Raw genomic sequence first — 26,871 nt, 5'->3', positions numbered from 1 at the left:
TCAGTGGGTGTTCAGATGGGTTGTGGGGGTTTGGGTGGGTGGCTAGCTGGCTCACAGGACCAGATGTTGGTTGAGTGGTGGATGGATGAGTGGGTAGATGGGAAGTGAATGGGTGGTTTGAGTGGGTGTTTAGATGGATGGGTGGATAGGTGGTTAGTTGATTGAATGGATAGATGAGTGGTTGGTTGAGTGTGTGGATGAATGAGTGGGGAGATGAATGGGTGGTTGAACGTGTGGATAGGTGGTGGATGGGAGAAGGCCACAGACTTCTTATGTATTCACAATGGGGTAGTTCTGGAGGCTGTGATCCTTGGGGTTGGATGGAGAAAAGGGGCTTAATATTGGGGACCTAGGGCAGCTCTAGGGGCATGGAGGCGCTGAAGTCCAGCGTGGATAATGCGAAAGGAGGGAGAAGGCTTGTGGTTGGAAGGTAGCCGACTGGGGGCAAGGGACTGAAGGATAAGGATTGGCTGGGTGGAGTTCTCAGTGACCTATAAATGACTCAGGGGGGAACTTCTCTGCCCCCTCCTCACTCTTCTGCTGCTATTCGCAGGCCTAGCATTGGAAGAACCAGTAGGGTGATGAGGAGCTACTGGGGGCAGGGGGACAAGTGTGTTGTCATGGAAACAGACCCTCTCCCTGGACTCTCAGGCCGCGCGGGCCCTTTAAGTGTGACCCGCCTGGCCACTCCCAATATGGCGGCGCGCCCGCTGACCGCCCCCCCACCCCGGGCGGCACGGGGGGGGGGGGGAAGGGGGGGGCCTGGACCTCCCCATCATGGCGGCGCGGCGGGGCTGTCGCGCTGAGGTCACGGCGGCGCGCCGGGGGGGCGGGGCGGCGGGGGGAGCGATTTAAAGGGACAATGTCCCCCGAGCGGTGGAGGCGGCGGCGGCTGCGGAGGCCGCGGCACCGGCACCGGGAGCGGCAGCGGCGGTAGCGGCAGCGACGGCCGCACCGAGGAGGGAAGCTTCGAACCCCGGCGCCTGACCGGCGGCGCCGCCTCCCCGGTGAGGCCCGGCCCGGCCTGGGGAGCCCGCGGGCGGGGCGGAGCCGGAGCGGGGAGGGGGAGGCCAGGGCCGGGCCGGGACAGGCGGGACCCCCCGGGGCGGGGGGCGGGGGCGGGGCCTGCAGGGGCGGGGCCTGGTCGGGGGCGGGGCCGTTCCGGTGGGGGGGAGGAGCGGGGGTCTTGGGGCAGGTGTCCCCCCCCCCACCTCGGCGCGTCCCACGGGGTCTCCCGCCCCGAAGTGCACGGGCGGAGGGAGCGTCTCCCGGACCCTGACCCAACGAGGGGTGCGCTGGCGCGGCGCCGCCCCTACCCCTGCGACCCCCGGGGGGTGTCCAGGCGGGAGGCCCCTTCCCACGCTGCCAAAGTGCTCCGAAGTTGCGGTCCCGCCTGTTCCCCGCGGGCAGTGCCCACCCGGTGGGCACCCGCAGGTGCTTCCTCTGGGCCTGGGCAGGGACCCCCGCCACGACTGCCAGGCCACGGACTGGCCCCCTGGGAGCCCCCAGGCCCCCGAGGGCAGCGCCTGCAGCCAGGCCTGGAGCCCGGGCCCCGCCCCGGTTGCCTGGGCCCGGCCTCCCCACCATCTCCCTGGGGAGGGCGCCTCATTCCTGCCCTTCACTTTCCGCCGTTACCTTGAAGGTATTTATAGGTGGAGAGGACAGCACCCACCCCCTCACACACTCGGCCTCCCCAGGGTCCTCATTTCTGGACCAGGAGCCCCATCCGTCGTTTTTGTCCGCAGACTAGAGAAATCTTGGGAGGGTGGGATGAAGAAGCCCAGGCTGGGTATGCATGAGGGAGTGTTGGGGAGAAGAGAAGGGGTTAATGCTGGGGTCACTTAAGGCTGTGGGTGAGGGTGAAGGGTTAATGCTGGAGAACCCTAAGGTCCTTCGAGGATAGGGGTCAGAGTGTGGGAAAAGTGCAGAGGTAATGATGGGGGCACTTGAGATAATGTATAGGATCGGGGTGTAGAAGTGGCTGGGATCCATGCTAAAGCAGGGACAGAGGATCTGCTTGTACATGGAAGTGAGGGCACAATTGGGGAAAGTGCAGTGGAGCATGAGTGAGAGGAGGCATCTGGGAGAAGTGATAGGTTGAATGCTGGAAGAAAACAAGGTCCATGAATTTGCATGTGTAAAAAATGGGGTAAACTGAGGCAGCACAGTGCAGGAGCTGTGTAAAGAGGAGTTCCCCGTGGGGAGACTGAGTCATACGGAAGATAGGGGCCATCCGGGTTACAATGCATATGGACAGGGCCTCAGCACCATTTACTTAGCTCTCTTGGGCTGGGAGGGAAACTGAGGCACTGAGTAGCAAGGGTGAGGACTGGAACTTGGAGGTAGGAGAAACTAAGGCAGCATCCCTTTCCCACCTCTCCTGAGCACCTGTCTCTCTGCCCCCAGACTTACAATGCCTTGCTGAGCCAGACCAGCAATTGAGCGGAGCCAGGCAGACAGCATCCATGGATGGGCCCCTGGCAGGCGGCCTGGCCGCCCCAGATCGTCCTCGTGGCCCCGAGAGACTGCCCGGCCCAGCACCGAGGGAAGACATCGAAGGTGGGGCCGAGGCTGCTGAGGGGGAAGGTGGCATCTTCCGGTCCACCCATTACCTGCCTGTCACCAAGGAGGGACCCCGAGACATTCTGGATGGCAGAAGTGGCATTTCTGGTAAGAGAGTGGGCCCTGCGGCCCTGGGGGAGCATCCAGCCTGGTCCCTGAGGTTCAGAGAGGGCTAGGTCACCCAGCCCAGCAGGGGTTGGGATGGGATTCTGATTCTGCTTGGGTCCGGAGCCTTCTCTTTGTGCTCTGCTTATTTTCCCATTTTATGGTTGTGAAAACAGACCCGATGAATGCCCTCCCCCCACAGGGGGTGGCAAGGAGCTGGGGCTTGAACTCGGGTCTGCCTGGTTCCCTCTTCTGAGCTCGTTAATTGGATACAGGTGCACAGCTTAGCACCCTGAGCATCCTGACCTGAGAGCCCACTTGTTCCCCAGGTGTACCCCAGTCCCATCAGTCTGTTCCAGCTCCCTCTTGCTACGCTGTGGGTGAGTCCTGCTCCTGAGCCACAGGTTAAAACAGCTTGTGCCCTCTAGTGGCCGGGGAGAGACTGGCTAGTCAGGGACACCAGCTAACCCTTTGTGCCTCAGTTTACCCAGCAGAAGGGGGTCTCATACTGTCCCCACCTCCAGATTTGTTATTCATTCATTAAATACTCAGCAACTACTATGGTGTCAGGATGTTTTCTAGGTGCTGGGGATACAGCCATGAACAAAAGAGGCAAAACTCCCTTCCTACAAGAGGCCTGACATCCTAGTAGGAGAGACAGGCAATAAGCAACTATATAAATAACGTGAGGGCAGGTAGTAACAGGTGCCGTAAAAGTTTTACATAGAGTGCTAGGATCATGCCCGGAGGACCTGGGAAACCTCCCTGAGTGGGTGGAATTTGAATGGAGCATTGAAAGAATGGTGGGAAGGGCAAGCCAGGTGGGGGAAACAGCAGGCGCAAAGGTCCTGTGGTGAGGCGGAGCCTGGTGTGTTCAAGGACCAGGCAGGAGCAGCAGAGTGGTGGGGGCAGTGCAGGCTGATGCACCAGATGTCTCCCTTCATCTCCTTGGCCTGCCCTACAGGCCTTGGTTTCCAGGAACCTCCGGGTACCTCATTAGGAGTTTCCTACATGCCAAGCCCTTTATGTGATCATCTCATGTCATTCTTAAAAGATTCCTTGGGGTAGCCTCAATTATTATCATCCCATGTTCGAGATGGGGAGTCTTAGACCCTGAAGGGTTAAATTAGTTGCCCATGATCCCACAGCTGGTGGTAACCTGGCTTGACAGCCCTGGTCTTTAACCACCACGCTGTGTCAAGGCATCCTGGACCTGCCCCCAGCTCACCCTTAGCAATACTCATGATATTCAGATATTTACTGAGCACCTTCTTGGGGCCACACACATATAGCACCCTCACACTCATGAACCCTGCCATCTGGCTGGGAGACAAACCAGCTACCAGGTGTTATGACATAGTCGCTGTGGCTACAGTGGGTGAGGCCCAGCCTGGGGGCCATCCAGGAGTCCTGGATGAGGAACAGACAGGCAGGGGCCATCTAGGCATCAGGCTCCACATATGCAATGGCATGGAAGTAATGGGTAGCTACTGAAGGTGTTACACAGCAGGGGACAGGGTGAGACTGAGGGCAGAGTATCAGTGCTCAGGGAACATTAGCAATCCCCTCCTCTAGATCACTCATAACCAAGGCCCAGACAGAAGGAGAGCCATGTTCCACGGCATGTAACTGGCCAGGGCAGGCCTGAGACCTTGATTTTATGAGAGCTCCAGGGAAACAGGGTCTGGGGTCCCAGAATCCTCTCTGCTTCTGAGGAACTGGTCAGTTCTCTATCTGGCAGAAGCCCCAGGTCTGGCGAGAGAGGGGGAAGGTAAGTAGGTAGGTGCGTCCTCCCTCCCTCCAGGGAATCAGCCAGGCTCCAGAGTGCATGTGCCTGGAGAGGAGGGGGATGTGGCTGCCAAAGGGGGCCAGGCCCACCCTAAATGATGTCCTTGAGTGGATGGGGGCTTGGGGCAGGGGTGGCTTGACTTGGTTGGGGGGGGGGGTCACAGCCTGGAGGTTAGATGAGGGCCTGGGCTTGGGATGCAGCGCCTCCCCTGCTGTCCTCTCAGCCTGCTCGACCCCCCTTCCTGGCTTGGGCACCTGCCCTAGGAGTCTTGTGATGTCTATAAATAGGAACAGCCTCTGGGGCTGCTGTTCCACCCTGAAGCCTGGGCCTTCCCTCACCCTGCCCCTGCCCTTGGAGCCCCCCAAGGGTACCCCTGGAGTGGCTACTTCCAAACTTCTCTGTCTGCACACGGATGCGTCCACTGCCTTCTCTGTCCTCCATTATGCCTATTGACTTGGAGCCCCCACAGCCTCCTTGCAGCCCCCGCCTGATGTTTGGCCTCTCTCTCCTCGGCTCCTGGGTGCAGCCAAGGCTTAGGGGGCTGAGATGGTCCACAAGGATTGATGGGAGTCTGGTGCGTGCCTGGCATTGGGACCGGGGGCCAGGGAATGAACGACATACTATTTCTGCCCTTGCGTGGGGACCCAGGCTGGGGAGGAAATCAGAGCATGGAGTGAGCTCTGGGTCCAGCCTCCAGCTTCCAACCTGGGATACCTCCAAGCCAACCCCGACCCCCGTCCCAGGCACCCTCACAGCCCTTCCTTTCTCCCACCGCCGCCTCTCCGGATGGAGCATGTACTGTGTGATCTCCTTGGCATCCGTCGCTGGCCCTGTGAGATGGGTGGTAGCTGTTCCCTTTATACAGAGGAGGAAACAGGTGGGAAAGGTGTGCCCTTCAGTCACCACTGGGCCTTGAACTTGGATCTGTCTGCCTCCAAAGTCTAGATTCATGGTCACTCTGCCAAGCTGCCTGGCTTGGGGTTCAAGCTGCAAGTGGACACCCTTCTCATTTTCCTTCTCTCATTGTCAAACCCTCTTGGGGACCCCCAAGATAGCAGGAGTCCATGAGGGCCCCTTGGCATGGCCACTGCCAAGGGCTGCATCTGGGCACCTCGTCAGACCTGTAGGGACTTCTGGATCCCCTCTGGCCATGGAGGCCTCTGGGCAAGCCCCCCAGCCCCCAGGTGTCTTGGACACGGGGCCCTGCTTGGCCTGCTTCCTCCAAAATGCTGCCACTAAAAATAGGAGCCTCGCTGGAGCTGCTCAAAGAGGCCAACACAGCCCCCTGGCTCATGGAATCCTTAGACAACGCCAATCACAGAATCAACGAATCTGGGACGCCCAGAATCTCCAGAGCTGGGGTCCCAGAATCTCAGAAGCAGGATGCCCGCACCCTCAGACCTGCACCTCTAGGCTGTGCGGGGGCTTGGTGCCACTGAATTGCTTGCCCTCCCCTGAGTAGCTCACATTTATGACTCCTGTGTTCTCAAGAGACCCCATTTTTTGAGATCTCTGTCCCTTGGGTGGTCCAGGCCTTGCTTTCCCAACCCTCACACCTTCAACATGCACCTCATCCTTCCGCCCTGACACTGGCCCCTGCAGTCAAGTGTACCCCTGGTCTGGCCCTGCTCCCCATCCGTCTACTCTAGGGGTCCTCAAATGGGGGGCGGTTCTGCCTGCAAGGGGCCTTTTGCAATGTCTGTAGACATTTTTGGTTGTCACGATGGTAGGGCCAGGGGCTGGGGGCCGGGGGGGCGGGTGGGTGGTGCTCCTGGCACCCAGGGGGGAGAGGCCAGGGATGCCGCTCAGTGTCCTACACCACACAGAGAATCATCCGACCCTACACGCGGATAGTGCTGAAGTTGAGAAACTGCTCTAGAAATGCAAATTTACGTACCCCCATCACCACCCTCCCCTTCCAGAGGCCATGTGACAGTCACAGCCCTTCTCTCAGGCTCAGCAGAAAGACCCTCAGCCAGTGACCACAACTTTCTGATTCCCCACATCATCCCTGATGGCACTTTTAATTCTTTGGCTCCTGTCAGCTCTCAATTTCCTGGGCAAATTGAACCGTGGGGGATCAGACAAAGAGCTAGCCCTGGACCATCCTCCAATTGAAGTTAATCCAGCAATTGCATCTGTCAGGCTCTGGACGGGGCACAAGTTCCCCCCGTGTGTTAACCTTGGCCCAGGCAATTGGCCTGCACCCCAACTGGCACGTTCACCCATGTCAGGCGAGTGCGGCGGGCAGAGGAGGCACAGGCCAGGATTCCTGTGGTCGCTCCAGGCGTTGGCTCCACAGGCGGATAATGGAGAGTTGGCTCTATCTGTGTAAGGGGTCCCAGGAGGGGATTTGATTCTAGGACTGAGGCCTGGAAGGGGGCCTGGGAGGCAGGGATAGGCCCTTTGCAGCTCGGGCTTAGGGCTCCTCACTCATCAACTGGCGAGTATTGGTTGCACACTTGCTGTGTGCCAGGCACTGGGATGTGGCAGTGAAGGAGGCTGAAAAAGTCCCTGCCCTCAGGGGGAGCTTACCTGTTTGCAGGGACTCGGGGAAAGCAGTCATCCATAGTGGAACAAGGCAATTTCAGAGAGTTCGAAGACAGAAATGAAACAGGAGACAAGAGAGAAAGTCATAGGGGCTCACTTTGGTCAGTGGCCAGGGAAGGACTCTCCAGACAGAAGAAATAGCCAATGCAAAGGCCCTGGGGCCAGAAAGGGTTGGGTGAGCTTGAAGCATCAAGAGGAGCCAGGACAGAGTGAGTGAAGGTCAAAGACAGGGAGCTGAGGCTGGAGAGACCTGCTGTGGAGGTCCGACCTCTCAGGGCTTTGCAGGTAGTGGTTGGGAATCTGGCTTTTATTATAGGTATGATGAGAGGTCAGGTGAGTTTTAACCAGGGTGTGATTTTTATAAATCACCCTGGTTGCTGGGTGGGGGCAAAGAGAGGAGGGTTAAAGGCAGGATACCCCTTGGGTCCCCCAAGAGACTCTTCCAAAGAAACCCCTTTCAAGGCTCAGGAGTGCAGAGGCCAAAGGCCTCTCAGGGGAGAGGGGTGGGGAGCCGGCTAGGCCCTTCCGAGGTGCCCGGCAGGGCTCCCGGAGCTGGGGTGTTGTGAAGGACCCCGGCCAGGGGGACCCCAGCCCCTCAGGGTCTCCCCTCTCTGTTGCAGACGGGCAGCCCCATCCCGGCCTCAGCGAAGCCCTCCCCCGTGCCACCTCCGCCACCCATCGGATCAGCAGCTGGTGAGTGCCACGCTGGCCCTGACGTCAGGGAGGGCAGGGGGGCAAGCAGGATTTGTGCCTAGGCCCAAAAGAAGCCCCCTGGGGAGTGAGAAGGGGAAAGGAGGGAATCAGGAGGCCAGGCAGGAGGAGGTGGCTCCCGGCAGACAAGCCCCTGGGCGTGTGCAGGGGGTGGGGAAGACTGGGATGAACACAGACAGTCAACTCTCATTATCCCTGCCAGGAGCAGGGCCAGAGGGACAGGAGCCTGAAGGTTAGACCCTTGGAGTCCTGTCTCTGCCAGGTGGCCCTTAGCCTGATGCCAGGCCTCTCTAAGCCTCAGTTTCCCCATCTGCAAAATAGAGTCCCTAAGATGCATCTCACAAGCTGGCCTTGAGGACCCAAGGGAGGTGGGACAGGAGCAGGAAGTGACAGCAGTGGTGACAGCAGGGACCCTGTATTAAGTCTTGGTGGGTGCTAATATGCAAATAATAGTTGTACCGGGTTAAATGATAGCTTTGGCACAGGTTTACCCCACTGAATCTTTGCCATGGCCCTGGGGGGATGGTCCTGGTAGTATCACATGTCACCGATGGGGCTGAGAGAGGTGACCCCCTGCTTTCCGCTCAGCCTCTTGGTGGAGCCATGTGTTCACCTGTTTGGTGGACACGATCGATAGCCCCTCTTGGAGTCAGGGTCCTGAAAACAAAGGGAGATTTATCAGGGACAGTGATAAGAAGAACCCATGTTGACTGCGGGCTCACCAGGAGCCAGGCATCTAGTGAAGCGAAGCATTCCCCCCAGCACTGAGCTGTGTCCTCCTCTCCTTACACTTCACGGGGTCAAGGCCCCCATTTGAAGGATCGTAGCTGTGATTGTTTACAACAAAATTTTTTTTTAACATTTATCCTTTTTTGAGAGACAGAGAGAGATGGAGCGTGAGTGGGGGAGGGGCAGAGAGAGAGGGAGAAACAGAATCCGAAGCAGGCTCCAGGCTCCAGGCTCTGAGCTGTCAGCACAGAGTCTGACACGGGGCTCGAACCCACCAACCGCAAGATCATGACCTGAGCCAAAGTCGGGTGCTTAACCAACCAAGCCACCCAGGCGCCCCACAGCTGTGATTATTTAAATGAGCACATACCTCATGTAAACTTTCCTTTGATTATGGATACGAGAAAGCTCCTTAGGTGCTGCATAAGGACACAGAGGCTCCTGGTTTTTGGGACTCGTCCCCATTTGTAGGATTGGAAAACTGAGGCCCGGTGAGGTTGCTTCGCCTTCCCCCTTCCCCCAAAGAAGGCCAGGGTCCTTGGGGCTAGAGGCTGAGCAGGATCCTTCCACCATTCCTGACTCCACCCTTCCTGGAAGGGAGCTGCAGGGGAAAAGTGCATTCCCTTGAGTTGTTTACGCCACAGAGTTGCACCAAATTTGCTGGAGAGGTGAGACTAGATGAACTAAATCACCCCAGTTTGGGGGCACAGATCAGAGCCTTGGGCCCTCCTGGGGGACAGATGAGAGTTGACTGTGCCACCAGACTTGAGGACATGCCTTGTGACCCTGGTGTGACCCCTGATAGACCCTGTACACTCTCCCACCATGCAATGGGGCTGGGCTATATAGACAGGTGCAGCCTGGGAGCTGGATGTGTTTTCTGGTCTAACAGCTCTGGACGCGCCACCCGCACTCCCCATACCTCCCCACCCTCACCTCCATGTTCCCGGCCCCTCTGAGGTTGCCCTTGGGCTGGGTCTCCGGGGCTTGTCTCAGAGCCTACGAGGATCCCCTCCCCTGCCCAAGGAAGGGAGACTGAGTCCCATGGCTAACCTGTCCCAATTGGCACTTCCTTGCAGTTGCTGGGATGGAGGCAGCCTGGACTTCCAGCCGGGCTCCCCACCACCCCACCTCCTGGGCCACTTCCCTGGCCCCCCTGATGGCCAGGGGACCTGGGAGCACCCCCTGGTCCAGGAAGCCAGGGAGGGCCTCACATCTGAGCAGAGGTTCGAGGACTCGGTCATTGTGAGAACCATGAAACCCCACATTGAGCTCGAGGGCTCTAGAAGGTTCTTGCACCATCAGGGTGAACCGAAGCTCTTGGAGAAGGCCTCCCGGGGCCACCCCAGGTTCGACTGGCTCCGGGACACAGATGAGCAGGCCCCACCCCAGGATGCAGGGCTGCACCGGGACCTGCCACCCCAGCCCCTGCCCCTCACCTCCTTCAGGACGGTGCTCGTGCCAGTAGAAGATAGCGCTAAGTCACTGGATGTGACGGTGGTGGACACTAGGGAGCACCTGGCAGACCTTGAAGGGCTGGCCCAGCCATCCGACTGGGGCCTGCCCAGGTCGGCCTCGGAGGTGGCCACACAGACCTGGACAGTGAACTCGGAGGCGTCCGTGGAGCGGCTCCAGCCGCTGCTGGCCCCGGTCCGGACGGGGCCCTACCTGTGCGAGCTGCTGGAGGAGGTGGCCAAGGGGGTGGCCAGCCCAGATGAGGATGAGGACGAGGAGCCGGCCGTGTTCCCGTGCATCGAGTGCAGCATCTACTTTAAGCAGAAGGAGCACCTTCTGGAGCACATGAGCCAGCACCGCCGAGCCCCGGGCCAGGAGCCCCCCGCCGACTTGGCCCCGCTGGCCTGTGGAGAGTGTGGCTGGGCCTTTGCGGACCCCAGTGCCCTGGAGCAGCACCGCCAGCTGCACCAGGCCTCCCGGGAGAAGATCATTGAAGAGATCCAGAAACTGAAGCAGGTCCCGGGAGATGAGGGCCGGGAGGCACGGCTGCAGTGCCCCAAGTGCATCTTTGGCACCAATTCCTCCAAGGCCTTTGTGCAGCATGCCAAGCTGCACGTGCGTGAGCTCCCGGGCCAGCCCGCCAGGGAGCCCTTTGGGGGCGGCAGCGGGGCCGGCAGCCCGGGCCCTGATGCCACCGCCCTCGCCTATCGACCCTACCGAGGCTCCTCGGGGCTCAGTGGCTGCGTTTTCTGTGGCTTCCCCGCGCCCAGCGAGAGCCTGCTCAGGGAGCACATGAGGCTCGCGCATGCCCATCCCCAGTGGGAGGAGGATGCCGAGGATTTTGAGGAGGACCCTGCCAGCCAGCCGGGCACCAGCCAGGAGGCATATGCCCGCTTCCCTGATGCTGCCGAGGACTACTTTGGCAAAGCTGAGCCGCTCTTGGCCCCCACGTGGCAGGAGAACCCTGCTGGATATGACCCCAGCCTGGCCTTTGGCCCAGGCTGCCAGCAGCTAGGCATGAGGGATTTCCCACTGTCAAAGCCACTTCTGCGCGGCTCAGATCAGAGGCCCCTGGGAAGGCCAGCCTTCCCCTCACCTCTCGCATCTGCCCCCTACTCCTTACATCCCGGTAGAAACAAGAGCGTGGTCCACCCGCAGGGGCTCCCAGGCCAGCTGGGGGACCGGAGACACCCTTGGAGCGAAGAGGAGGAGGAAGACATACCGCTGGCCTCGGAAATGGACTTTTCCCCTGAAAATGGGGTCTTTCCACCCCTAGCTTCCCCTGGCCTCATCCCACAGCTGGCCCTGGACCTGAAGCGGACTTTCCGAAAAGCTCTGAGGGCAGCTGAGGCCTCTCGGGCACAGCGGCAGCAGCTCCGAGGGATGGTGCCCGTTGTGCTGGTGGCAAAGCTGGGGCCACAGGTCATGGCTGCAGCAACCCGGGTGCCCCCACGGCTGCAGCCCGAGGAGCTGGGGCTGGGGGGCACTCACCCCCTGGACTTCTTACTCCTGGACGCGCCATTGGGCAGCCCGCTGGGGCTGGACGCGCTCTTGGATGGGGACCCGGCGGTGGCACTGAAGCATGAGGAGCGGAAGTGCCCCTACTGCCCGGATCGCTTCCACAACGGTATCGGCTTGGCCAACCACGTCCGGGGCCACCTGAACCGTGTGGGCGTCAGCTACAATGTGCGGCATTTCATCTCTGCCGAGGAGGTGAAGGCCATTGAGCGCAGGTTCTCCTTCCAGAAGAAGAAGAAAAAAGGTAGGGCGGCTTCGCTCTGGCACCCACCTCCCTCCGAGGCCCGCGAGACGTGCAGCTGGGCAGCTGAGCTCTGAACCGAGCAACCCTCACTCTAAGTCCTCCCATAGCGCCAAGCAGGGGGAAGTCAGGGCCTCCCCTTCTGGAAGACTGGGAGCCGCGGCAAAGGCCACTGCATCAGTGGAGGTGTGGGGACGCCCCGATGCCCTGGCCCTTCCAGCAGCTGGAGGAAGGAGTATGGGCAGAGGAGGCAGCCCCAGGCAGGGAATTTCACTGTCTTCACTCAGCGAATATTTATTGAGAGAGGTCCCCTCTGTTCCGGGCATTTGGGGGCACAGCAGGGAAGGAAATAGCAGTCCCTGCTCTCTTGGAGTTCCCGGCCCAGTAATAGGAGTGTGGGACCCTGGCCGGCCTCAGAAACCCCAGGGCAGCCTGTGAGCTATGCAGATTCCCAGGACCAGGGTTCTGATTCTGGAGATCTATCTCCAACAGGATTGCCCTGGGTGCTTCTGACGCTGGCGAACGTGGATCCCACTTGGGGGAGGTGCTGGTGTGGTGTTTGAGAGCGTGTGTGCGCATGCGTGCATGTGTGCGCGTACACTGGGGGTCAGGGTCAGGGGGCAGACAGCCACAAAACCAGGCAGTTATGGCGGTGAGTGACCAGGGCTGTGATGGGGAAAGCCAGGGGCTGGGGAAGCTGAGAGGAGGTCCCTGACTCTGCCTGGGGCTGTTGTGGGCGGGGGAGGGGGGGGGGAAGCAGACTCCTAGGGGAGGGGATCCCATCCATTTGGCCATTTCTTCATTCAACAAAGATTTAACTGACAGCACTGGAGTGACAGTGAGCAAAAATAGGCGTGTACTGTAGACACGAGAAGGCTCTTAATCGAACGTTCACCCAAAAGATTGCAAATCCACAACTAGAGAAGTTTCTGAGGGTGGAGTCCCTGATGCGAGAGCTAAGTAGGGGGAAATCTGGAAGGCCAGGCACATAAGGCTTCTTGGAGCAGGAATTGCGGGAGGATGTGTGAGCTCACACAGGCAGGAGTGTGAATGGGAAAGGGAGGTGTCCCGGGTCAGGGATGGCACTGGCTGTGTGATCTGTGGAGAGTGGAGGGCGGAGGGTGAGAACCCCTGGGAACGGGGATGGCTGGGGCCAGAGAGTCACCCCTCCAGGCAGCCCATGTCCTCTCTCCCTCCACAGTGGCTAACTTCGACCCAGGCACCTTCAGCCTGATGCGCTGTGACTTCTGTGGGGCTGGCTTCGACACCCGGGCCGGCCTTTCCAGCCATGCCCGGGCCCACCTGCGTGACTTTGGCATCACTAACTGGGAGCTCACCGTGTCACCCATCAACATTCTACAAGAGCTGCTGGCCACCTCGGCTGCTGAGCGGCCCCCCAGCCCCCTGGGCTGCGAGCCTGGGGGGTCGCCTAGCGGCTTCCTGACCTCCCGCCGGCCCCGCTTACCTCTTGCAGTGCCCTTTCCACCCACCTGGGCTGAGGACCCTGGGCCAGCCTACGGAGATGGTAAGGGGAGAGGGTGCAGAGGGGGTTGGGGCCCTGACCCTCCTCAGGGGCCCAGAGAGATGGGGGGTATGAGGGGGTCAGCCGCTCTGCTTTCCTGGGAGGGTTTCAAGTCACTTTTCAAAGTATGTTGACAACTGTCCTCACAACTGCCCTACCATGTAGGGGTTATTTCTCTTTTACTCAGGGGCTGGGCCAGGGCTGCTTCTGGATCCAGTTAGTCCCTGCCCTGCCTGACAGTGACTTTAATGCATGCTTATTCAGCTCTTACTAGGAACCAGATAGGTTCTAAGCACTTTACAAACACAAACTTATTTATATCCTGACAACAACGATATAAGGCTGGTGTTATTATAATCCCCATTTTACAGATAAGGAAACTGAGGCACAACGAAATTCATTAATTTGCCCAGGGACACACAGAAGTGGCAGAGCTGGAATTTGAAACCCTAGACAAGTCAGGCTCTACCACTCTTGGTCTTAAAAACGTCTTCTATCTAGAGCAGTGCTTTCCGATAGAACTTTCTGAGATGGAAAGGTTCTCTAGATACGTGTTCTATAGGCCACCACTGGCCGCCTATGGCTGTTGAGCACTTGAAATGTGGCTAGTGCAAGGTTAGTTGCAATTCACTCAGACACTGCAGATCTAGAGTCCACATTCTAGATTTTCATTGGTGCCTACTTTGTCCGGCAGCATTTATAACCCCTCCCGTAACTTGAGTGCTTGTGTATACTAAAGTTTCATCGTATTTACGCCTCAAAACAATTCAGTGCAGCTAAGGATTGTTGTGTTCTGGTTTTACGGAGAGAGAGACTGTGGGTCCTCTGCTTTGCCACACAGCCACAAAGCAACAGAGTGAGACTTCTGAACCATGTTCGGTGGTCTCTCCAGGGGAGGATGGCTTGGGAAATCCAGAAGTAATATTTTGGTGAAGGAGCCTGGGAATGGGCACCACTGAGGGGGCAGAAAGGTGAAGGCCCCAGCCTTGCAACGGCTGACTTTGTGGGAGCCCTTACTGAATCTTGAAGCAGAGAACTGGGCAGTGAGGAATAGGTGGGCTCTGGGGAATGCAGGAGGTCCCTGAACAGGGGGAACTGTCCAGGGGCTGCTTGGGGCTGAGTTTCCTTCTGTTTCTCCTACCTGCAGCTTCCAGGGTCCTACCTAGATCTGTACTCTGACCTCCACTAGACTCATCTGTAAGCCCCCTTACTGGTGAAGGAGACCTGAGGGTCTGCAAAGTGGAGGGTGGCACTATCAAAGCCCCTCTCCTCCTTGGATAAGACTAAGGCACAGAAAGGGCATAGTGGTTGGTGGAGGTCACAGTTTCGAAAGAGACTGTAGGGATGTGACCTCAGTCTTCTTGCCTCTGCTGAAGGCTGTCCCCAGGCATTCAGCTCACACACCTGGCTAGGTTTGTGGTTTCTCAGGGGTGGCTGAGAAGTGGAGCTGGCTCTGAGGTTGACTGGGAGGCACAGGAGGTAGTTTGTAAGTTCCAGCCCTGCTGCCTTCTTTTTCTGTCACTCAGGTAGAGGCCTGAATGTCAGGCTCACACTCCTTACTTCGTGCCTGGGTCAGGCCACCCAGGGATGGTAGCATGTGCTCAGCAGTCAGGTTCAGCTTTGGTCCACTTGTTCCTAGGAGAAGACCAATGTGCCAGCCCCTAGTTATGTGCTGATGGATCCGGCCAAGCCATTGGGGTGCCAGGATTCAGTCTGGTACTGCCTTAGCCTTGTCCGTAGGAGGGGAGGCCCTGATCAGTCTTCCAGTTAACACCTGGTGAGCAGGAGGGCCGTTAATGAGTGATTCAGAAGATCCTGGAAGTCTTGCCTTGAGGAAGGATGCCCAAGATTAAGGCTAGGTCCTGGCACCCGCCCTGCCCTGCACAGTTGTTCTTAGAAGCATCTCCCACCTAAGTGAGCCGTAGGGGGCGGGTGCCAGGTTGGGGGCGGGACAACGGTCAGATTCTGGCCCCACCCAGCTGTCAGGGACCAGCTGGGGGCGATCGGTTTGGTGTCGGGGAGAAGCAGGTTGTGCCTGGAATGAGGTGACGGCGGTCGTGTGGGGAGTTCCGTAGGATTGCGGGACGGCGCCGGAGGGGCTGGGGCGGGGACATTTGGATACCAGGATGATGTTGTGGGATCCTCGTAGTTGGGATCTGGTGTCTTCCAGGATCTCCGACACGGAGGGCAGTCTTCCAGGATAGGGAAAGGAACAGGGTCCCGGCGCAGTTTCTAGCTCCAGGCGTCGGGGCTCCAGGAGCCTGAATGCTGTTAAGGCAAATGCTTGTGGCCCGAGGATTCCCATTCTAGCCTTAGGAATGTCCAGGGTTGGGGAAGAGTGTCCCAGCTCGTCCAGGTCACGGGTGCAGTTGGCAGCCGGGCCGAGCGCGGCTTGTGTGCTTCCGCGAGCCGGTGTGCAGGCGGCTCCCTGAGGGTCCGGCCCCATCCCCCGCCCCCCCCCCCGCCGGCCCGCTGGGCCGGGACAAGTGTTTCGCTCGCGGCGCTCGGCGCTCGGCCGGCCACACTGGGTGCGCCCCGAGGGGCGGGGCGGAACGGAGCGGGCTCGGCGGCGGCGCTCGGCGCTCGGCGCTCGGCTGCTCCCGCCTGGGGCGGCCGCCCCGCGTGCGCCGGAGCCAAGATGGCCGCCTCCACCGCCCAGTGCCGAGTGACAAAAGCGGAGAGCAAGGCGGCGGCGGGGCCGCGCGCGGGGGGCGCCCGGGAGCGCGCGCCCGCTGGGGCGCCCCCGCCCAGCCCCCCGAGCCCGGGCCCCGCGGCCCTCCCCGCGCCGCCGCCGCCGCCCCCGCCCCCGCCGCCGCCGCCGCCGCCGCGGGACGGGCCCAAGGCCGAGCCGGAGCCGGGGCCCGGGCCGGCGCCCGCGCCGGGTAAGAGCCCGCGCCGGGGAGGGTACGGGGAGGGCAAAGTCGGCGTTCCGCCCGCCCCCTGCCGCCGCCCCCGATGCCCGCCTTCCAGTCTGCGGGACTCCCCCTCCCCCCCCAGGCCCTCCGGTCGCGCGGGCCCCGGGCCTCCTGTCGGAGCTCGCAGAGTCCCGGGTTTCAGAAACACTCTCCGCCGCCGCTCCGTGGGACCCTCGCCCCGTCTGACAGATGTCCTGTGTCCCCCTTGGAGCCCCGGGAGCGCCCCTCGCCTCAGTCTCGGTCCCTCCGGCGCGGAAACCCACTCCAAGTCACTTCAGACACGGTCCCTACACTATGTGACAGACGCGCCCACTGCACCCGGCGACTCTGACAAAGTCCTCGGTGTCCCGTACCCCGGTGGCCTCCCCTGCCTGCCTTCTCCTTGCTTCCGTAGGACTCAGACTGAGCAGGGGACCTGCGTGGCTTCCTGCTCAGGGCACTGAACGACTTCAAAGCCCCATCTGACACACAGTTCCTTCATCCTCAGAGCTGTCTCCATGCCCTGAACGCTAAACCTGGGGCTCAGCGGGCCACTCGGGCCCCCTTCTCTGAAAAACTAGACCACGAAAACATACCTTCCACTGCGTCTTCTCATACACCGCTCATTCAGGGAAGCTTCCTGGCGGGACGGACGTCCCGGAAACTTCCCACAAAGTTCTGTGATTCCCACTTTTCCTGTCCGGATTCAGATCCCTGCTGGTGGAGGCTCCCCGTTCTCACCTTCCCCCACTTAGGCCTCAGCTTGTGATAAGTAGACTACTTCCGAGCCCTGAGTTGTCTCGGCAGCCCCAGCTGTCTTGTCTGGTGCAGATTCCCAAGTCCTGGGAGCCTCCTCTGGAGGAGCCTCCTTCCTGTCCTTGGCTTCTCACCTCTGTGTTGCTTCTCTGGCCTCTGACCCTGGCCTTCCCTTACTGGATTCCCCTTCTGACTGCCACCTAGCTGCCCCCAAGACTGACATGCTCCCCCGCACACGTTCTGCCCAGAGAGATTTGTTGTCAGATCTCCTAGGACGGGAGTCTCTGCTTACACTGTGTTGCCCAGCCAGTCTGTGTGCCGGTGCGTGGAAGCTGCTCCTAGTCCCGGCTGTCAGTGGGCAGCCTTGACATCCCTGGGTCTTACTGGTGCTGGGGGTTATGGATGGAGCCCCTGTTTTCATGGGGTGAGTCGCCTCCCAGGGTGAGAGCAGCTGCCAAGGATGAGGAAGAAGGCTCCATGCCGCCACTCTCAGTGTTACGGGGGTAGACAGCTCGCACCCAGCCTGGGCTGAGCCTGTCTTCCTAACCTCACAGGCTTGGGTTCTGAGGAAAACACAATGGTGGCCATGGACTTGGGCTCCCCCCCGCTCCCCAAGAAGAGCCTGCCTGTCCCTGGGCCCTTGGAGCAGGTGGCCAATCGGCTGAGCAGCAAAGTGGCTGCAGAGGTTCCTCATGGCAGCAAGCAGGAACTGCCAGATCTCAAGGGTGAGTGGCCCAGGTGGCAAGGTGGGGGTGCTGGTCAGGCTGGTCACACTCATAGGGAACTCTGGGGTCTGGGGGTTAGTGCGGGGTCAACAGCTTTCTCTTCGCTTCAAGACACTGAGGAGAGATCTAGCTGTCTTCTCTCGAGCTTCTGTTGCCCTGGGCATGCATGGCCTTGAGCTGTACCCTCACTGGGCGAGGGAGGGACATCCAAGGAAAGAGCATGGTTTTCATGAGCTCACACTCAGACCCAGTTCATTTGCTGACTTTGGCCCTGGTTAGCTGTGTGATCTTTTGCATGGTATTTTCTCATCTGTGTGTTGACATTCAGATCATTATTGAGTGGTAACAGGCACTGCGCCGGACCCCAGGGATGTGAGAGGAGCAGAACAGACCTGGCACCTGTCCTTGGAGTCATTGAAGTTGGGGAGCAGGGAGGCAGAGAAGGAGACAGGCAGGGATAAGGAAGGGCTCTGCAGAAGAGGGTGCAGGGACCTGCGGTTGGGGTCTGGGTTGGGGTCTCCAACCCAGTGTCTGGGGCATGAGTTGAGCTGCAGAGGCTGGCTGGGACAGCTCTGGAAACCGTGTGGCTGGCAGGTCAGCATTTGTGTGAACACCTGTTGCCAGGACACCCTGGTATGTTGGATATCTGAAAGGCGTTCCATTGGCTGGACCACGGAGGGCTCTGTCTCCTGCTGTGTGCCCTTGGGCACAACTCTTCCCTGAGACTCAGTTTCCTTATTTGCAAACTGGACAGGCTGATTCCTGCCTTATTAGGGTCATTTTAAGGATCAGGGAGGCTTGCGGGGAGCCTGGGTGAGTGGGGTCCTTGGTCGGGGGGAGAAGTGGGAGGGCAGGGCTCAAGGGGCCTCACAGCCAGCTCTCGTGGCCTTCATCTCGCCCTCCAGCCCAGAGCCTGACCACCTGCGAGGTCTGCGGTGCCTGCTTTGAGACACGCAAGGGCCTGTCCAGCCACGCGCGCTCCCACCTGCGGCAGCTGGGGGTGGCCGAATCGGAGAGCAGCGGTGCCCCCATTGACCTCCTCTACGAGCTCGTGAAACAAAAGGGCCTGCCTGACACACCCCTTGGGTTGCCCCCAGGCCTGTCTAAGAAGTCCAACTCACCGAAGGAGGTGGTAGCTGGGGCTCCCCGGCCTGGCCTGCTTGCCCTGGCCAAACCCTTGGATGCTCCTGCTGTCAACAAGGCCATCAAGTCACCACCCGGCTTCTCCACCAAAGGCTTGGCCCACCCACCCAACTCCCCACTCCTCAAGAAGGCACCACTGGCCCTGGCGGGCTCCCCTACGCCCAAGAATCCTGAGGACAAGAGCCCCCAGCTGTCCCTGAGCCCCCGGCCAGCCTCCCCAAAGGCACAGTGGCCCCAGTCTGAGGACGAAGGGCCCCTGAACCTCAGTGAGTGCGGGTCCTGGGAGCTGAGGGAGGTCCTGGCACCGGGAGGGCTGCAGAGCCCAGGGTGGGGACGATGGGGACTGCAGCTCCTACGTCCTGGGTCCATTGGGTCAGAATTTTGGTCAGAGCACTGTGTCTCCTGTTGGGCTGGCCATGCAGCATATTATCATCTGCCTCCCACTTTACTTTGCTGTTCCTCCCCCTGGAGGCCTGACTGTGGCTGCTGAGCCCATCAGGGTCACCCTTGCCACTTAGGGACACTCTTGACCTCCTCTGAGCCTGAGGGTTGGGACAGTGAAAGTAACCGGAACTCCTGTGGGCCTGGCTTCCCAGGAGGGGGATCTTGGGTCCTATAGGCAGGCAGGTGGTCCTGTAGTCGGTCCTGTCTTCACATCTTCCTGGCTGTCATGTGCAAAGGCACCTCAACGGTGCCCATAGGTGGAGCCACACCTCCTAGGCTACTTGTGGGCTTGGCAAAGTAGGGTTTGGGAAGACCCCACCCTCACCCCGACCCCCACCCCCACCCCAGGTGCAGTGAGCAGGTTTAGCATGATGTCCCTTAGGAAGTCAGGCCTTCCCACACATTTGTGTTTGAGTCTGAGGGTGAGCCCAGGGTCTAGCCCCCTGCCCAACAGGGCACCCCAGTTGGCACCTCATGTTCTGATGAAGCTGCTTCCGTTGTCTGCTGTGCTTTCAGGAGCAAGGCCCTGAGCAGGTCTGCCCTTTGCTGTATGGTGCTTGGCAGCTGGGTGGGGCCCCTGCTTTGCACCCATACAGCTCCCAAAGCTGGGGTCCCAGGGAAGAGGGCCTGGGAGCATCAGATTGTACCACTGGAATTTGGCCACGCCTCTCCACCCCATGTTCTTAAGCTCTCCACACTCACCTTGATGCCAAAGGGCTAGGCAGGGAACAGGACTTTCTGTTTCCCAAAACCTCTTAAAATAAATCTGCGGCACAAGTCTTGGACCCCGAATGGCCTGGGCAGCCTTGAATCACACCAGGTCTTCTTGCCTCAGTCCCCCAGGGCCGGCCAAGGTGGCGGCCGTGAACCCCCCCCCTGTGTTTTGTCTCCGCAGCTTTAGATAGTGACGGGGGCAGAGAGCTGGACTGCCAGCTGTGCGGTGCCTGGTTTGAGACCCGCAAGGGCCTGTCCAGCCACGCCCGCGCCCACCTGCGCCACCTGGGCGTCAGCGACCCGGACGCCAAGGGATCCCCCATAGACGTGCTCCACGGGCTCATCAGGAGGGACGGCGTCCAGATCCGCCTCCCACCCGGGCGCGGCACCCTGGCCCAGCTGGGGCGGCCTCCTCCCACCTCTGCGGCCCTCTCCTTGCTCCCCCCCCCACCGCCGGCCAAGAAGGCCAAGCTGAAGGCCGCGGGTACGGCCAGCCCCTGGGGGAAGCAGGACCTCTCGGCCGCCGCAGCCGCCGGCATTTTCTGGGCCTCTGATGTGGAGCCGTCTCCTCTCAACCTCTGTAGGTTCTCGCTTCAGCCGCTCCCTCCTCCCTGCGGGCCCTGGAGCCCCTCCCGGGGGGGTCGCAGCCCCCTCCCTACTCCTTTCCTGCTGGGGCAGGGAGTAGACAGGGGCCCTTGGCAGTGGGCTGGTTCTGCCCAGAGATCTTGCTGGCAGTTGGCTGCTAGGCCTTTTCTCCTGGCCTTTGACCTCCGTGCCTGTGACCTTCCCTGAGAATGAAGGCCAAGGGTGGGGTGCTACCTTTTGGTGTGGAAAGTGCCCGTGGTTGCCCCTGGTCTGGATGGCATTTGGCACTTAGGCTGCTACTTCCTGCCCTCTTGCCCCCTGTCCTTGTTGGGACCCGCAGAGCCGTGGAGTCTTAGTTCCATCCTTCTCTGCCAGGACCGAGGGCCCATGCGCTCTCTGGAGCCTCCCCTCACTCCTGCTGAGCGTCTGGCCCCCACCCCGCTCAGTTCCCTCGCTTGCACCTGCCCTCCACCACCACCCCAGCCTGTGGGCGTGCTGCTGCCCATGCCCAGCCGACCAGGAGACCCACAGGCGACGATGCTGATGGTGCCCATGATGCTAATTACTCCTTTCTCCTGCTGCAGCCTCGGGCCCAGAGCCAGCTCGAGACATCCGCTGTGAGTTCTGCGGTGAGTTCTTCGAGAACCGCAAGGGCCTGTCGAGTCACGCACGCTCCCACCTGCGGCAGATGGGCGTGACCGAGTGGTATGTCAACGGCTCGCCCATTGACACACTACGGGAGATCCTCAAGAGACGGACCCAGTCCCGGCCTGGTGGCCCCCCTAACCCACCAGGGCCCAGCCCGAAAGCCCTGGCCAAGGTGATGGGCAGCGGAGGTCCTGGCAGCTCGCTGGAAGCCCGCAGCCCCGCAGACCTTCACCTCTCACCCCTGGCCAAGAAGTTGCCACCGCCACCAGGCAGCCCCCTGGGCCACTCACCTACTGCCTCTCCTCCTCCCACGGCCCGGAAGATGTTCCCAGGCCTGGCCGCACCCTCCCTGCCCAAGAAGCTGAAGCCTGAACAAATGCGGGTGGAGATCAAACGGGAGATGCTGCCAGGGGCCCTTCATGGGGAGCCTCACCCATCCGAGGGTCCCTGGGCGGCACCGCGGGAAGACATGGCCCCCCTGAACCTGTGTAAGTGTGACCCCGGGGCAGGGCAGTGAAAACAGGTAGAGGGGTCTCCCCGGGCCCCCTCCCCACCCTCATCCCAGCACTTCATGGGTACCCGAAGCGCCCACGGTAGAAGTAGAAGGGAGGATACACAGGTCTGGAGGACAAGGGGTTAGCTGTGCATTCTGGCTGTGCAGATCCCAGCTGAGCTGCTTCTTGATGCTCTTTCATCCACTCTGGGGAGGCAGAATTGTGCCATTGGATGATGGCAAAAAGATTTTATCTCTGGGGCCATCTTTAGTTGATTGGTAGTGTCTGCCAACCAGATTCCTGGGGAGAAAGATGATAGGGGTCAGTTCGTGATGTCTTCCACCGGCAGGAGTCTAGGCACTCTGAGTGGGCATCTGAACGGTCTTTCTGACATTCCTGGTTGCTAAGTGCTTGACATTCGGAGTCCGGTTCAAGTTAAGCGCTCAGCAGTCTAGCAATATGTGACCTTGGGCAAGTGTCTTCTTTCTGGAAATGAAGATAAGCATGGTCCAAGCTCTGTATAGTTCCAAAGTGGTATAAAGCACCCAGCACGGTGCCTGGTATGTATATAGTAGTCATACTGTGCATGTCACCGTGTTCTTTCTGCTCCAGTTGGCTGAGTCGTGTACTGAGCAGGTGAGGATGGCCCAGGCCTCTCTCTCTTAGTGCTTCTGTGCATTTCATTACCAGCTGTGTGCCATGTGCTTTGAACTGCTCCCTCAAGGTGGAAGTTTCCATCTGCATTTTGCAAAGGAGGAAACTGAGGCTCAGAGGGGAAGTGGTTTGCCCAGCGTAGCCCAGCGTAACATTAAGGGGGTCACAGCCAAGCTGGCCTCTGAGCCCAGGATCAACGAAGCGCTTGCTCTCACTGCTTCATGATGTCACAGGGGATCATCTTGAAGCCAGCTAGGATTTGAGGTGACAGAGCAGGCAGAAGGGCTGGATGTACACAGGGGCCCCTGGAAGTGGATGAGGGAGTGGGTCATTTGGGTCTGGGGCTGTATGGACGGGACAGTTAACACTAGCCTTGAGCTTGGAGGCTTCCCGCCGCAGCCGCCGCCTCCTTCTCCTCCCCTTCCCCCCCACCCTGGACCCCCTGCAGCGTCCCGGGCAGAGCCTGTACGTGACATCCGCTGTGAGTTCTGCGGTGAGTTCTTCGAGAACCGCAAGGGCCTGTCGAGCCATGCGCGCTCCCACCTGCGGCAGATGGGCGTGACCGAGTGGTCTGTCAACGGCTCGCCCATCGACACGCTGCGGGAGATCCTCAAGAAGAAGTCCAAACCGTGCCTCATCAAGAAAGAGCCGCCCGCTGGAGACCTGGCCCCCGCCTTGGCTGAGGACGGGCCCCCCACGGCTGCTCCAGGGCCTGTGCAGGCCCCCCTGCCGCTGGCGCCAATGGCTGGCCGCCCAGGCAAACCAGGAGCTGGGCCGGCCCAAGTTCCTCGAGAGCTCAGCTTGGCGCCCATCACCGGTGCCAAGCCCACAGCCACTGGCTACCTGGGCTCAGTGGCAGCCAAGCGGCCCCTGCAGGAGGACCGCCTCCTCCCAGCAGAGGTCAAGGCCAAGACCTACATCCAGACTGAACTGCCCTTCAAGGCAAAGACCCTCCACGAGAAGACTTCCCATTCCTGTAAGCAGCCAGTGGCAGGGTCCTGGGAGGGCACCTGCCGGGGCCCACAGGGCCCAGCAGTGCTGTGCACACACTGACCCCCGGCAGGGGCCCATGGCGAGGCCCCGGTGGGAGGTGGGACTGACTCCTGACCTGGGCAGGGCCTTCTGGGCACTCTGGTTGCCTTTGGGCTGGGGCTCAGCAGCACCCCCTCTGCCTGCAGCCACCGAGGCCTGCTGTGAGCTGTGTGGCCTTTACTTCGAAAACCGCAAGGCCCTGGCCAGCCACGCGCGGGCGCACCTGCGGCAGTTTGGCGTGACCGAGTGGTGTGTAAACGGCTCACCCATTGAGACACTGAGCGAGTGGATCAAGCACCGGCCCCAGAAGGTGGGGGCCTACCGCAGCTACATCCAGGGCGGCCGCCCATTCACCAAGAAGTTCCGCAGTGCTGGCCATGGCCGCGACAGTGACAAGCGGCCGCCCCTAGGGCTGGCACCCGGGGGCCTGGCTGTGGTGGGCCGCAGTGCTGGGGGTGAGCCAGGGCCTGAGGCTGGACGGGCAGCTGACAGTGGTGAGCGGCCTCTGGCAGCCAGCCCGCCAGGCACTGTGAAGGCTGAGGAACACCAGCGGCAGAACATCAACAGTGAGTGCTGGTGGGAGGGGGTTTTGAGGGCGAGGGGCACCTGCCCTTAGTCACTTCCCCAGTTGCTCACCCGTTCACCCATCTGGCTACCATCCCACCTCTTCCCCCCTCCTCACTCCTCCCCCAGGCCCAGGCAGCATCCAGTGGCCAACTGTCCTGTCCTGTCCTACAGTTCCCCACAGTCTTCACACCATGCTTGCTGAAGGCAGGAACCTGCCTTCCCGGGGGTCTTGCCCTCTGGCTTATGTCTTGTCCCTCCCCGTACCTTTCCCTGCCTCAGAATTTGAGCGCCGACAAGCCCGCCCTCCAGATGCCTCTGCGGTCCGGGGGGGTGAAGAGGCCAATGATCTACAGCAGAAGCTGGAGGAGGTGCGGCAACCCCCACCCCGGGTCCGGCCGGTCCCCTCCCTGGTACCCCGGCCCCCCCAGACATCACTGGTCAAGTTTGTTGGCAACATCTACACCCTCAAGTGCAGGTACGTGGCCCCCTGGGGCGGCGGGGGAGAAAGACCACCCACCTGGGGCTTAGTCACCCAGAACCTCTGAACAGCACAGGGGTTGGTGGCAGTCAGGAGATGTAGCTTTAAGGACTGCCTCAGAGCATGGCTGGACCCAGGCTAAGGGATTCTTAACAGAGAGCGGCACCTCAGAGCATTAGGCTGGGTCCCTGAGGTTTGTCGCCAACGAGACCTGGTTTCCAGTACTGGCTCTGACACCTAATCAGCGTAGTGGCCTTGGGCAAGGGCTTCCTGCTCCAAACCTCAATGCTCCCATGTATATAACGGGGTTGACAACAGACCTACCAAATAGATTTGTCATGAGATTTAAAAAGTTGAGTATTTATGAAACACATGAACTATGCCTGCCACATGGTAAGCACTCGACAAGTGCTTGTCTGATTAAGACAAATGAAGGTCTTAGTTCATTTTTATCAAAGTCCAGGCATCCATCAGAAGCCAGGAAACTGGGTCTGACACTTAAGGTGGCCTCAGACCACATAGGCCAAGTCAGAAGTAAGATTCGAACCCAAGTCTGTGGCATCACAGGCTCAGGTCCTGGGCCCCTGTTCTGAGAGGCCTCCCATGGGACCTCAGGCATAAGGAGTTGGGGAGGTGGGTGCCCGAGCAGGGTGGGTGTGAGTTAGTGCCTGACCCCCTTTCTCCAGCTGCCATCCTTCTGTCTTGGGGCCTGGCAGGGCAGGGTCTGCTGCTCTGGGGTCTCTGTCCTCTCAGCTCATGTGTTTCAGTCAGATGGCAGAGGGGCCCTGGAAGCCCGACGGCCCTTTCCCAGCATCAGAGCCAGCAGACCTCCCTGAGCCTAGAGATGATGCGGGTCTGTAGGGGACCCTGCCATCATCCAGGGGTGGGTAGAGGAAGCCGTCCGTGAAGGGCCCCTTCCCTGAAGCCCTGGGCCTGCACCATGCACAGTGAGCCGTGGCGGGTGTGCCTGACGCCCGGGCACGTGGGCTGGGCTGCACTTCGGCCTCCCCTCTGTTCCCCCACAGGTTCTGTGACGTGGAGTTCCAGGGGCCCCTCTCCATCCAGGAGGAGTGGGTGCGGCACTTACAGCGGCACATCCTGGAGATGAATTTCTCCAAAGCGGACCCCCAACCCGAGGAGCCCCGGGCCCCGCAGGCACAGACAGCGGCGGCAGAGGCGCCCTGACACAGAAGCATTCCAAATTCCCTCTTGTGCCACCTCTGTCTTCTCTTTCTCCTCCGTCTGTTCCACCCTGTCCTCCCTCTTTCTTTTCCGTTTCCAAAGGAGCAAGCCAAAACCTCAAACCGGCACCCCTTGGGGGCCGGGCACACTACAGCCGGGGCGCCAGGAGCCAGCTAGTGGCCCTTCCCCCAGCCCGAGGGCTCTGGGGCCACACACAGCGCATCTTCCTTCAGCCCACGCCCACCTGGTCCAGCAGGGGCAGAGGCCAGGTCTCTTGTGGTGGCAGCTGATCTGGTCAAGGGGAGGAAGGCCAGCGCTCCCCCGCATCTGGCAGCCAGGCGGGGCTATGTTCGCCATCCGTGGCCATTTGCAAAGACCCCAAAGACCCCTGCCCTGGTTCCCTCTTGCCCCTGTGAATATCCTCTCACACACGCACACGCAGACACAGACACACACATACACACATGCACGCACACACAGGCACACGTGCACGCACGCACGCACGCACCTCGTGAGACCCAGGATTTGCCCTAGCCCCCCAGATCCTGAGTCAAACGACCACATCATGCCACGGTGCTTGCTCAGGGGAAGGCACGCTCCCTCTGAGGGCCTGCTGGGGCCTGGGAGCCCCCCACTGAGCCCATGATGCCACGGAAATCCTTGTTGGCCGCCCCCCACCCCCCCCAGAGGGGCCTTCCCAGCCTGGAAGAGCTCAGAGCTGACAGCTGCCTCCTGCCATGTCAAGGCCCCCCAGAGCCTTGGGGGGCTCTGGGGCCCAGGAGGGGGTGGGGATGGGACTCTCCTCCCCCACCCCCATTCCCCTCCTCCTTTTCACTGTTGCTTTCTATGTATAGCTCCCTAGACCTTTCACTTTTTTAAAAACGCGTTTTGTGTAGAGAATAAGGAACGTGGATCTTTTTATTTTGCAATCCTGGGCCAGCTAGAGACCGGGAGCTGATTGATCTTTTAACTTTTTTCAGTGGCCACATTTTGGTTATCGATGTACCTAGAAGTATGTAAATTAGATTAAATTTCTCTTCTGGAAACACCCCGGGGCAGGCGGCCAGCGTGTGTTTTTCTGTCAAGTGGACAGGCTGGCATCGTCTGGCAGCCGGGGCTGGGATCGAGCCACCTCCCCCTAGAGCTCCCGGAGGCCCTGGGTTTTCCTGTTGGCCGCCAAGCTGACCAGACCCAGCTGGGGATGAGCCCAGGTTCCCAGCTGTTGGCCCTCAGTGGCATGGTTGGTGAGGGGCTCTGGCCGGCTGGCTGGCTGGCTGGCTGGCAAAGCGGCTCCTGTGAGCAGAGGAGAGGAACCAAGGCTCTGGGCAGCTGGTCTAGGAAGGGAGCCAGGATGGAGAGAAGCAATGAAGCTG

At 60.3% G+C, this 26,871-nt stretch overlaps 1 protein-coding gene and 1 long non-coding RNA gene across 7 annotated transcripts; one reads left to right on the top strand and one right to left on the bottom strand.

Annotated features, from left to right (window-relative positions):
• The first annotated feature begins 921 nt into the window (after positions 1–921).
• On the top strand, positions 922–26,553 carry WIZ (WIZ zinc finger). 6 transcript variants are annotated; one of them, XM_042978430.1, is made up of 13 exons: positions 922–1,007; positions 2,407–2,670; positions 7,627–7,699; positions 9,526–11,663; positions 12,862–13,185; positions 17,387–17,557; positions 18,463–18,966; positions 20,040–20,438; positions 21,028–21,579; positions 22,688–23,215; positions 23,418–23,837; positions 24,118–24,313; positions 25,342–26,553. In XM_042978430.1, exons 2-13 carry the CDS (start codon positions 2,466–2,468, stop codon positions 25,499–25,501), a joined length of 5,670 nt encoding a protein of 1,889 aa, XP_042834364.1. In that variant the 5' UTR covers positions 922–1,007; positions 2,407–2,465; the 3' UTR covers positions 25,502–26,553. The 6 variants fall into 6 exon arrangements, with proteins under 6 accessions (XP_042834364.1, XP_042834367.1, XP_042834368.1 ...); XM_042978433.1 differs by lacking the exon at positions 17,387–17,557; XM_042978432.1 differs by lacking the exon at positions 922–1,007 and having other exon boundaries at positions 1,759–2,670.
• Positions 8,117–16,979, bottom strand: LOC122236610. The gene is made up of 3 exons (XR_006214697.1): positions 16,673–16,979; positions 8,817–9,047; positions 8,117–8,374 (listed from the first exon to the last, which is right to left on the bottom strand). It is a non-coding gene; the product is annotated as an uncharacterized LOC122236610 (long non-coding RNA).
• Positions 26,554–26,871: the final 318 nt, after the last annotated feature.

Source organism: Panthera tigris, chromosome A2, assembly GCF_018350195.1.
Source record: "Panthera tigris isolate Pti1 chromosome A2, P.tigris_Pti1_mat1.1, whole genome shotgun sequence".
In the NCBI taxonomy this organism is placed as follows: domain Eukaryota; kingdom Metazoa; phylum Chordata; class Mammalia; order Carnivora; family Felidae; genus Panthera; species Panthera tigris.
Note: the sequence above shows the minus strand (reverse complement) of the source record. Positions and strands in the feature narration are given on the sequence as shown.